Source organism: Tachypleus tridentatus, chromosome 12 (genome assembly GCF_004210375.1).
Source record: "Tachypleus tridentatus isolate NWPU-2018 chromosome 12, ASM421037v1, whole genome shotgun sequence".
Classification (NCBI taxonomy): Eukaryota; Metazoa; Arthropoda; class Merostomata; order Xiphosura; family Limulidae; genus Tachypleus; species Tachypleus tridentatus.
This window is the reverse complement of record NC_134836.1, coordinates 21,881,342-21,893,978: the sequence shown is the minus strand read 5'-3', so window position 1 is coordinate 21,893,978 and position 12,637 is coordinate 21,881,342. Positions and strand designations below refer to the sequence as shown.

The 12,637-nt window shown below is 36.1% G+C and overlaps 1 protein-coding gene across 10 annotated transcripts in view; it reads left to right on the top strand.

Moving 5' to 3' along the window:
• Positions 1 to 12,637, top strand: part of LOC143235139 (uncharacterized) — a 72,173-nt gene that overhangs the window by 29,913 nt on the left and 29,623 nt on the right. For all 10 annotated transcript variants that reach the window (XR_013018940.1, XR_013018939.1, XR_013018941.1 and 7 more), the window contains 6 exons: positions 731 to 796; positions 2,018 to 2,169; positions 2,490 to 2,598; positions 3,758 to 4,574; positions 6,961 to 7,009; positions 7,771 to 8,036. Coding sequence is in view for 7 of the 10 variants with exons in the window: in XM_076472993.1 (XP_076329108.1) it covers positions 731 to 796; positions 2,018 to 2,169; positions 2,490 to 2,598; positions 3,758 to 4,574; positions 6,961 to 7,009; positions 7,771 to 8,036 (1,459 nt within the window). In the remaining 3 variants the exon portion in view is untranslated. The remainder of the gene's footprint in view (positions 1 to 730; positions 797 to 2,017; positions 2,170 to 2,489; positions 2,599 to 3,757; positions 4,575 to 6,960; positions 7,010 to 7,770; positions 8,037 to 12,637) is intronic.

The window sequence follows — 12,637 nt, the reverse complement described above, 5'->3', positions numbered from 1 at the left end:
GTAAAACTGGCACTGTAAATTTCTTGAGTAAGTTGAAAAAGCAAAAAAATTCTTGGCATTGTTCAGTCACAAATATAGGAAGTACAGTGTCATTTTTAATTGTTTGAGCTTTGTAGATATTAGATTAGGAATGTCACTTTTCATGTTAAAAGTTATTCAGATGTTTTCCTTGACACATACAGTTAAATGTAATGTTGCCTCATCTGTACATTTAAACTTAAATTTTTCTTTTTTGTTGATTCATTTCCAAGCCTAGTTTGGTGGGTGTTTTGTCAAACCATCAAAAGTAATCATCTTGAGAGTTAAAAAAAGGGTGAAATGTTAATTGCAATTAAGTGGTACTGCCAATGATCTGATGTCAAAAAGACAAAGTATTTGAACAGAACAGCCAAGTGAAATTATTCATCACATTTTTTTCTAAAGCTGCTTGGTATGTAATGTTTTTAACTTGTTTAAACTTAACATTGAATTCACAAAAATAAAGGCAGATATGTGTATGAAAAACAAGACAAAGCTAAAAAATAAAACTGATTATTTAGCTAAGTGGTTTATTGGAAAATTCTTGAAACATACAATTATCTTAAGCACAAAGAGAGTCATGCAAAAAAGTAGATTTAACAGATTCTTTTTCCACATAGAATAAATTCACAGAATTAACACTTGTGTTAGAATGTTGTCTGTAATTGAGTTACAAAAACAGTAAATATGTTGTTTAATTGTTTTTTGGTAGCGATGGCAGTGGCGTTGGTTTGTTCTGTATGATGATGGAGAACTGACGTTTTCTGTAGATGAACACGTAAGTGTCAGATTTTTAAGAACTGGTGAAGAGTTTAATATAATTTGTGTGTTATTTCTGTGCTTTATTTTAATATTTCTTGTTTGTGTATAAGAAAAACACTTACAGTATTTGTATTTATACTGTAAAGGTTAGATGTTTTATAATCATTCTATTCAATATGGCTGTTGTCATTATAAAGTTCAAAAACAGTGACCTTCAACATTTGTTTTACAATCAAAGGCAGTTTTCTTTTTCTCACAGGCCTTTTTTGGCCCGAGATCTAGAATGTGTTTTGGATGTTGTTCTTTAGTCTAAATGCTTTTGGTAATTTTAATTGCATTATGAATTGTTACTTAACTAAAACAGTCAACAATGTTGCTCGTCTTTTGGTTTATTCAGTAGCAGTAAGATTATTATCCCTTCCTACACATCAACAGACATCAGTACATTTTGTTTCTCAGATGTCTCTTAAGAAAATCATTAATACTTAACCTTGTCAAATTATTCTCATCACAATTGAGTAGAAATATAAATGAAATGAGTCAAATTCATAAAAATTATTGAAGAAAGTAAATTTAAATAGTATGAGATAGTTTTATTTTGACAACACAGATGTTAGCATTCATAATAGTAACTATAGGTATTGGAAGTCCAGATGTAACGTAATACAGAACTCAACTGCTGGATATATTGGAGAGTGTGGGTTTGTGTTGTTATTGTTCTGAATTATTTATAAATAAACAACAACAAAAATGTTTAATTAAAGATCAGATGTTTATAGATTTCTCAAAGACATGCTGTCGTGTGGTTTACGCCTGTATTCTGGTTTTAACAAATGTCTACATTTAGAGAGATATTAGGTTCTTCACCTAAGTTACTTCTCCAGTTTACATTAATCGTAATGTAAATGTGATTTGTATTCTCAGAAAGTTTTTTATATTATAATATGTGGTGTTTTGTTCCCTTCTACAATCCATGCTGTAATCTGAATCTTATGTAAAATAGTAACCAGTAACTTGGAGACTTAAGAGGTGACAACATCTGCTAGAAAATGACAAAAAAGATGAAACATTTAAATAACTGATATTTGTCATAAACATGTACCACAAGTATCTTGATTTTAAAAAATTCTCTTGTACAAATTATCTTCTCTAGACTTCTGTATTACAGAAAAGTTCTGTTAACTAAACTTTGTTGATTTGGATATAAACAATGACATAGGATATGACTTTATTCCAGCCCAGTACAGTACCGCAAGCAGTGATTGACATGAATAAAGTTCTAGAAGTCACCACTACTGAAGATGCTATGGGAAGTCATTATTCTCTTGCCATAAGAGCACCAGAGAAAGATTACTTTATTAAAGGAACAAGCCAAGAAGAAACCACCTGGTATGTTATAACATTAAAGAACTTGTAAACAGTTAGTTCAAGATCTGAATTACACAGGCCTGAAGTTATCATTGTTTAATATTTTTCTGGGAATAATTATCTGGTTTTAAAATAATTATGTCTTACTGACTACAAGTAGTTAAAGTCTCAAGTTTTGGATGGTACATTATTACAGTTATAGGACTGTTCCTGTAGATGTGTGAATAAGGAATATCTCTGGCAGTGCTAACATAAACTATGAAGGACTAAGTTGTTTAAATGTTCTTTTTTCCTTTTATTGAACAAAATACTAAAGATCATCCATTTTGTTTCTAAAACAGCTGGTTTAATGTACTATCCTCCATTGCCAGGAGCACTGTGCGAGGAAAAACTAAACGTTTTCCTCTGGTATCACATCCTAAACCATTTGCAACATCAGCCGTATCTCAGGTATTTAAATTTTGATTTTTGTATAAGAAAACAATACCTGTTAAACTAAATACTCATAATAGTTTAAATAGTCTGTAGTAATTAAACAGTTGTTGTTGATGGAGATTCAACAATAAAGCCTTTACACTGATAAAGACATTTATTTTGATATGAGTTGGTTCTTTCCTAAATCACTGCATGATGCAACTGGTTTGTCAAAATCATTAAAAAATGTTGCCTGGCACTTAAGTGTAAGAACCCACTGATACTACTTTAAAAATCTAATTCTATTGACTAATGAAGACCTGGATCAGTTTTATATAGATATAGGTATAAATATAGCATAAAATGTATGATTGTTCAGAAGATGGACAACCATGGACTCCCTTTTGTATAGACTAGTGGTGTGTGTGTGTATATATACACGTACATAATTATACAATGAAGTTATTTTGCTTCCTTTCACTTACAATCATCGATAACTATTTGAACATATTTAAGTTAATAATATTTTAGAAATGCAACAAAGGTTTGACATGTTTTTTTCTTGCATGTTCTGTTTTTATACTGTCTCGATGCTGGGGTTAAACACATTCAAATACTGTTAAGAAAGAAAGAGTAATATTGCAATTCATATTGAATATTTAAGGGAAAAGTGACTTTGATAGTGGGACATGATCTTGGACCTTTGGCTAACAATACCAGTAAGCTACTTAGCAGTACAAGCTGTCTTTGTCATTGACAGTTTATGAAGCATTATACCATAAGAGTGGTCACTATAAAATGTTCTGATTGGTACAAAAATACAAATCATATTAAGTTTGTCAAATAATTAAATTTATTTGTTAAATTCTGTTAGGAAACCATGATATAGTAATTTTATTATATCATAATACTGACTATTAAATATGTATGTGAAAAAGCCAATAGGTGAAAAAAACTCTGGTCTTGGAATCTGTTATCTCCTACTAGCATTTTTACTTAAGTATTTAATATTAATTGTTATAATATATTCAAACATTATAGTGTGTCTTTTCATTCATGCATTATTGTATGTGTGAGACAATGCATACAGATGTAAGATTTTGTTACTTTTAAGAGATAAATAAAGTGATATAAAGCCAGAGAAGATTGTAATTACATGAAATAATTTCTACGAATGTGTCTGATATTTTTTCAGCAATCCAACCAAGCCTTTACAACCATATCAACTTACAATTGTCTTAAGAACTTTACCACCGAAAATGCAAGTCCTGTCACACCTTGTGACCAGCCTAGTTACAGTCTTGCAGAGTCTGCTAATAATGTTTCACAGCTACACAATGCTGACCAGTTGCCATACTCTAAGACACCTTCTCCTGCTTTGTCACACACAAAGCAGTTTGCAAAGTCACAGAAACTAATAGTTTCACCTCTTACACAGCTACTAAGTAAAGGTCCTTCAGTTAAAACTGTTGTCCATGTTCACTTGTCTCAAACACCCTTAATAAAGCAGATGAAGTCTCCAGCTACAGAATTCTTCCAACCTGTCACACCATTAGCAAAGGTTCGTACTTGCTCACGAACATCATCAGAGAAATCTCTTAGATCACAATCAAACCTTGTAGATCAGAGTTCCTCGAACTGTTCGTTAGTGTCACAGATGTCTGCTGTACAGCCAGAAACACAAAAGGTGATACAGTTCTCAAATCAGAGTTCCTCAAACTGTCCATTAGTGTCACATATGTCTACTGTACAGCCAGAAACACGACAATCGATACAGTCCTCAAATCAGAGTTCCTCAAACTGTTCGTTAGTGTCACAGATGTCTACTGTACGGTCAGAAACAACACAGATGATACAGTCCCAAAATGCAAAGAAAAAGGAGGAGATTTCCCCGCAAGGCAGGAGGTCCAACATTTTGGAAAAAAGCTATGTTTGTCCATCTGTGGGAAAACTTGTGAGCTACAAAAGCTTACTAAACCAAAACCAGACATCTGTATTAACAGCCAAACAAAGTAATAACATTATATTACTGGTTTTTCTAATCTAAATATAATGTACTGGCATTCATGGGAGAATACTAAATTTATTACAGTATACAACAATCAAGGAATTTTGTTCTAAGTTTTGAACTACCATACAAAACAGTCAGTTAATTGTAATATCTCCATTTTAGATACCTAGACAACAATAAAGAACAGTCAAATAATAGTAATATTTCCATTTTAAATTTATAGAAAACAATATAGAACAGTCAGATAATTGTAATATCTCCATTTTATGTATGTAGACAACAATACAGAACAGTCATATATTTGTAATATCTCCATTTTAAACACCTAGACAACAATATAGAAGAGTCGGATAATTGTAATATCTCCATTATAAATACCTACACAACAATATAGAACAGTCAGATAATTGTCATATCTTCATTTTAGATATGTAGACAACAATATATAACAATCAAATAATTGTAATATTTAAATTTTAAGTACCTAGAGAACAATACAGAACAGTCAGGTAATTGTAATATCTCCATTTTAGATACCTAGAAAACATTATATAACAGTGAAATAATTGTAATATCTCCATTTTAAATATGTAGATGACAATGTAGAACAGTCAGATAATTGTAATATCCATTTCAAATATCTAGACAATAATACAGAACAGTTAGATAATTGTAATATCTCCATATTAAGTACCTAGACAACAATATAGAACAGTCAAATAATTGTAATATCCATTTCAAATATCTAGACAATAATACAGAACAGTTAGATAATTGTAATATCTCCATATTAAGTACCTAGACAACAATATAGAACAGTCAAATAATTGTAATATCTCCATTTTAGATACTTAGACAACAATACGTAACAGTCAGATAATTGTATTATCTCCATTTTAAATATGTAGACAACAGCACTAAAACAATCAGATAATTGTAATTTTTGTTTTTTAAAATTTGGACTAATACATTAGAACCTCTATTAATGGTCACCATGCTGTCATGAGCAGACCTTTTCAAGTCTTTTTATTGTTTTTCTTATTTGTAAACAAAATCTTGCAGTAAAGGACATCTCAATATTCTGTATTAAGAGCAGGCTCTTTTGTCTCATTTTTATATAGGCTCTCAATAAACAAGCAGTTAACCCTTTAGACGTGGACAGGTTAAACTGTTTATATTGTAATCTTTTAGAGTTATTTTCAAAATTTTGTTCAGTAATTTTACTATTTCTTATAAGTTCTCAAAGTCTTTGTTTTTCAAAGTTTTTATTTTTTCTCTGTTTTAATAAAGAATATTTATTGATTGATGAATAAGTTTTCTGAAAGGGAAATACAATTCCATAACTTTGTGCAAAAATATCTTTGTCCACCTGTATATTACAACACTAAGTTACAAACATCATAGAAGGATGACCAATATCGAAACACTTGTAATGTTTATTGAATAGGCTCAGAACCATATATTGTAACAAATGTTTTCACAGATTCAAAATTTGGTCTTATTAACTCTGGGGAATTCTTATTGTAAACTCTGTAGAATACATAATTTTACGACTGCCTGAGTCAGAACCTTCATCCATCAACATCAAACTATTCCTGTGAGCACAACAATGGGCTATTTACCTAAAACAATTTGCACTTGAGCAAGGTTTATCAGACATTTTAGAACTATCATGGATCAAGGATAAATTGTAACACCACCAGAGTGAATGTAACAAATAATTATCTATTGAACACATATTTACAACATAAACAGGTAACTAACTGGTGATGTAAAGAATATAAGTTTGCTTCAAAAGTGTTTGTGATAATGACCCAATATATATGATGTACAAACATAAGATGCCTTTTTACCTGTGCACATATTTTCCTACTTATGGAGTAGAAATAAATTTAAAAAACACATTTCTTGTTCCATTTCTTTAATAATTTTACAATATACACAAAAATACTACTTACATATGTGTAACAAAAAATTACTTTAAATGCATTCACCAGACAGAGTTGAGTCTTTAAAGTTCAGAAATTTTGTGTGGTAAATATGACATCCAGCTTTGTATCACTTATTTTTTTATATTGAGGGCACCTTGCTATAGAGGGCATTTGGATGCAGTCAGATAGGTGCTGTTAATGTTGAGGTTCTACTGTAAATAGAATAGTAAAATAACAGTTAGCTGTTTTATAAATTTGTATTACTGCATGCAGAACAGAAAAATAATTTTAACATCTGCTTTGAAAGCATGGCCTAATATATAGAACATTAAAATAATTGTAATTCTAGTTTTAAAAATCAGACTGTAATATATATGTATAACTTACAAATAGTTTTATTCTCTATTCAAAATACTTGCTTTATCAATAATTAATAACTTTGTTTAAATTTTGAAGACTTTGATACAAAGAATACAGAGAGAATAAAAACTGCGATACAAAACAAGTAAGTTATTTTATTTTGTTCTTCGATTTTTTTTAATAAATAAATTTAAAGTCTGTTTCACAGTGTGTCAGTAAAACTGAAGTTTTGTAGATATATCATATGTTGTTAGTGTGTATGTGCAATATCTTGGGAAATACAATAGAAAGAAATGTGACGTACGTAAAATATAAAGTCAGACATTCAGGTTTCAGTGATATATAACTTGTTTGTTCAGAAATCTCAAAGTGATATTTTTGTTAAATTAACAATATTTGTCTTTGTTGTTTTCTTTCTGAATTGTAAAGTGGATGCTTATTGTATGATGTAGTAGTTTGTGAGACACGCTTTACCCTCTGCTGTGTCCGAGGCAATTTCCTAGATAGCTTTCAGGAAGATAGCTGAAGCATATGGTTCTCTGTAGTTAACAATATTCATACAGTTCCCTCTAGTTAACAATACTCTTTTTCATTATTTCCCAAAATCTGATTGATTAAAGCTCTGAAGTAGTTTTATTTTAAACGTTATTTCTGTATGTAAACAATATATGTTTTCTTACCCTCACACCAGATGATGATGTAGTGTTTATGAGCTACATAATCTCTAAGGACAATTTATTTGTGATTATGAATAGCTATTAATGTAATAGAAGTTATCACCAAAACAAAACTGCTAATAAGTTCCATTTCTCCAATGGAGAGTGGACAAGTTTTAGTGGTATGAGGAGTAAAACAAGTAATTTTTTTCTGCTAGGGGTGTTAATTCATACTTTCTCTGTTGAATAGGTCTGAATATGATCATACTGCAGTGCATATTTCAGAAGGTAGTATGTTGCAGAATGGTGTGAAACTATCAAGGGATATTAGCCAAGTGGACAAGCAGAAAGATATGGAACAACCATGTAGTGGAACGCGAGAAGCAAACTTTCACAACAACCCCCTGTACCTTCTTATGTCTGGCGTACCAAAAAGTAGAGCCATTGAGTCTGTGACAGAGTTAAAGCAGGAAGATTTATCACCTGATATCCATCATCATTTCTCTGACAACCAAGGTGTGTAAGATGTGGGTTTGTAAGCAAGTGTAAGTGTGGAATGTTCTCCATAACTGACTCTCTAACAACCAAAGTGTGTAAGATGTAGGTTTGTAAGTAAGTGTAAGTGTGGGATGTTCTCCACAATTGACACTCTTAACAACTAAGGTGTGTAAGATATGTGTCTAAGATACCACGTATCAAGCTCAAGAGTGATTCTAGTTTCCCTCCAGTATCTTGACCCCTCGGTGTGGATTCCTGTACGTGGTGAGGGGACCTCCCAGGGAAGGTTCTGTTCTATCTGGTTACCTTCTCTGGGATCTAATCATCCACCCATGTGTTTGCTGTGCGTGGCGACCCGTGAAGGGGAGGAGAGGATCCTGGTGGTTGAGGGGTCCAACCCTAACACACCACTTTGGCCTCGAATTCCTGTAGACGGGTGGCCTTTGGGTGGCCCCCCTTGGGTCAATCGGCTGGTCCACTTGGGCTAGAGTCAACCAAGTACCAGTGTTGGAAGTTCTCAACGGGTGTTGTGGACATTGTTCCTGATGCTGGTGTTTGGGTATAGTGCTCACGAAACCCTGGCGTTGCTGCATTGTCCTTGCGTGACTTTGTAGTGCGTCCCCTTGTAGGGCTCCATGGTGGGTGGGGTCAGTGGGTACCGAAATTTTTCTTTTCCTATGGATCCTCTAAAAATTTAAATAAAATTAAAAAAACAGTCAATGGGTAAGCGACCACGTCTTGAATACAGCAATCTTCAACATCAGTAACACACGTACCTCATTTTCTTATATTACATTCCCTTTCGGAAAAACCTTTAGGGCAAATGTCCCCTTTTTTTTATTCAAAAGGGACTAGAGGGACTTGCTGGCTCTCCAAAGTCAGTAAAGAAACTTTGATCTGGTGACATATTGGTTGAAACATCCACATCCCAACACAGTGAACTCCTCTTGCATTCAAAGGCAATTGGGGATATACCTATTGAGGTTACACCCCATGCTACCTTGAATTCTTCACGAGGAGTTATTGTTGAAAGGATTTGAAGAACGTTCCCAGTCAGAGATTCTCGCTGGTCTCTCCACTCAAGGAGTTTCTGCAGTGAGGCGCATCTCCACTCGCAAAGATGGAGTTACACTGCCAACAAATACCCTCGTTTTAACATTTACTTCACCACGTGCACCTGCCACCATCAAGGCAGGTTATCTCATTTGCAGGGTTCGGCCATACATACCAAACCCTCTTTGATGTTTCCAATGTCAGAGATTCGGCCACTCAAAGACATCTTGTTGTGGTTCCCTGACATGTGCTCGTTGTGGAGGCAAGGACCACGATGCCTATGACTGTGACATGAACCCACATTGCGTAAACTGCAATGGTTCTCACCCCTTTTACTTTCATTCTTGCCCAAAATGGTTGGAGGAAAAAGAGGTGCAGCGTTTGAAAACGACACATAACATTAGTTATCCTGAGGCTCGGAAAATTGCTGTCCACAACTCCATCTCGGACATATGCTGCTGCACTTCATTCCACAACTACAGTGGGAGTGCAGACAGATCTCTCTGTGCCTCCAAGAGAATCGTTTTCAAAACAAATGAAAAGCCTTTTGACCTCCGTGGTTAAAAAGGTTGATGAATCGACTTCCACACCCATCTCTGTTCCTCCCATACCTTCCAACAAACCTCAAGATCCACGTCCTTCAGTTTCAAATACTGGCATTTCTTCTGATACATCTTTTTCTTCCACCACAAGAGACAAAACAATTATTCGTTTGCATCCTCAGTCACTGGATTCCCCTTCCAATAACAAAAATCTGCCCACCCGACCCAGAGCTGGATCCATGGAGGTTGATAGACCTCTTCTAATTTGGATGATATCAAAACGCTGATTGCTTCCTACCATCCTGTTTGTCTTTCTTTACAAGAAACATTTCTCAAAACTGCTGATACTGTCTCCATTCGGCAGTTTTCTCTGTACAGAAATGACAGGTTGTGTGATGGTCGAGTACATGGAGGGGTGGCACTGTTGGTTGATAAACACATGCTCACCCTGTCTTTGTCACTCAACACACCCTTGGAGGCTGTAGCCATCCGTGTTTCCTTGGGTCATACCATCACTGTTTGTTCTCTGTACCTGTCCCCTGGAGAGACATATGATCAATCAGATCTTGATGCTCTCGTTGAACAATTGCCATCTCCATTTCTAATCCTAGGGGATTTTAATGGACATCATCCATTCTGGGGAAGTGCTATTATTGATGGGAGGGGCCGATCTGTAGAGCGGATGCTCTCTGATTACAATCTTTTTCTTTTCAATACTGGTTCTTCCACTTACTTTCATGCACCTAGTCAGTCCTTTACTGCTATTGACCTCTCAGTTTGCTCCCATTCATTATTCTCCCATTTTTCATTGAGGGTTGACAGTAATCCACTAGGCAGTGATCATTTTCCGATCCTTTTGAGAGAGACTGGCCGTGGTCGATGCCACCCGACCCGCGTGCCCCAGTGGAAGCTGGATCAGGCAGACTGGTCCACTTTCACTGCTCTCGCAGAACTTGATCCTGCCATCATAAATTAGCCATCAGTGACGACTGTGTAGCAGCGGTAACTGACTGTATTACACGTGCAGCTGCTCAGTGTGTTCCTAAAACCTCGACACGTTTTCCACGATATCCTTGTCTGTGGTGGAATCCTGCTTGCCACTTAGCACGGAAGGCTCAAAAGCGGGCCTGGGATACTTTTCGTAGATATCCCACACTTTCAAACCGGGTTGCTTTCCAACAGGTCCGTGCACATGCTAGGTGGGTAAGACGTCAAAGCCAGAAATAATCTTGGATTAAGTTCACAACCAACATATCTTCTACCACCAGTTCCAAGATCATATGGGACAGGATTCGAAAGGTTAATGGACACTACAATTCTATCCCCCTCTCGATCTTACTCTCTGATGGTCAGGAGGTGACTGATGTTCGGAACATCGCTGACACTATAGGTGAAAGCTTTTGCCGGGTATCAAGCCCTTCTGCTGTTCCTCCACCTTCCTGGCCATCAAGACTTCGGGCAGAGCGATCACCTCTTTCCTTTCGAACTGACTGTTTCTTTGACTATAATTGTCCCTTTACCCTGGTGGAACTAAAAATGGCCCTTCATTGGTCTGCCAGTACGTCTGTTGGACCTGATGATATTCATTATGACATGCTGCACCATCTATCTCCTGCTTCTCTTGATGTCCTTCTGATTGTTTTCAACCGGATCTGGCAGGAGAATGTTTTTCCTGATGCCTGGCCAGGCTATTATTTTACCTTTCTCTAAGCCAGGGAAAGATCCCAAGATTCCTTCAAACTACCGTCCAATTGCTTTGACGAGCTGTCTCTGTAAGACATTAGAAAGGATGGTTAATGCTCGTCTTGTTTCGTTCCTTGAATCAAACAACCTCCTCTCGCCCACCCAGTGTGGGTTCCGTCGACAACACTCCACCACAGACCACCTAATTCGTCTTGAAACATCTATCAGAGAAGCCTTTCTCAACCGCCAACATCTTGTATCAATATTCTTTGACATAGAGAAGGCTTATGACACAACATGGAGGTATGGCGTTTTGCGAGACCTCCATACATATGGGTTACGTGGCCATCTACCCATGTTTATTAAAAAATTTTTAATGGACAGGAGATTCCAAGTTCGTGTGGGTTCGACACTTTTCCCGTTCTTTTGTACAGGAACTTGGAGTCCCTCAAGGCTGTGTATTGAGTGTTACACTCTTCAGTATAAAGATAAATGCCATCACTGAACAACTCCCTCTCACTGTTGCGAATGGGGTGTATGTCGACGACTTTCACATCTCATGTCAGTCGTCAAACATGAGATATATTGAGCGGCAACTACAAACCGCCCTCAATTGTGTACAGAAGTGGACTCTGGCAAACGGCTTTAATTTCTCTCTCTCCAAAACTGTATGCATGCACTTTTGCCGTCGACGGGGTATTCACCCTGATCCTGAACTTCATATCGGTGAAGTTTTGCTGCCAGTGGTCCCGAGACCAAGTTCTTGGGGCTTATCTTTGATTGTAAACTGACCTTTATACCACACTTAAAGCAGCTTCGGGTCAAATGCACAAGAGCACTGAACATCCTCCGTGTTCTCTCTTCTACCAGTTGGGGGGCAGATCGCTGTTCAATGTTAAAGGTATATCGTGCTCTTATTAGATCGAAACTCGATTATGGATCAATGGTCTATGGCTCTGCCAGACCCTTGGCCTTAAAGATGCTGGACCCCATTCATCACCAAGGACTTCGACTCTGCACTGGGGATTTCCGTACCTCTCCAGTTCAAAGTATATACATTGAATCTCATGAACCTTCTCTACACCTTCACCGTTTGCAACTATCTTTACAATATACTTCAAAACTTTATTCCTTACCAAAGCATCCCACCTGGAAATGTGTTTTCCTTCCTCGGTGGGCAGTACTTTTTTCAGAACAGACGATCTGTCATTGCTCTGTTTGGCCTTCGCATCTGGGCGCAATTGGATGAATTGGGTCTGTCCTTGGATAACATTGCAGATTCCACAGGTTGGCCCATCCCACCATGGCTTATTACAGCCCCCAAATGTGACCTTTCTTTCA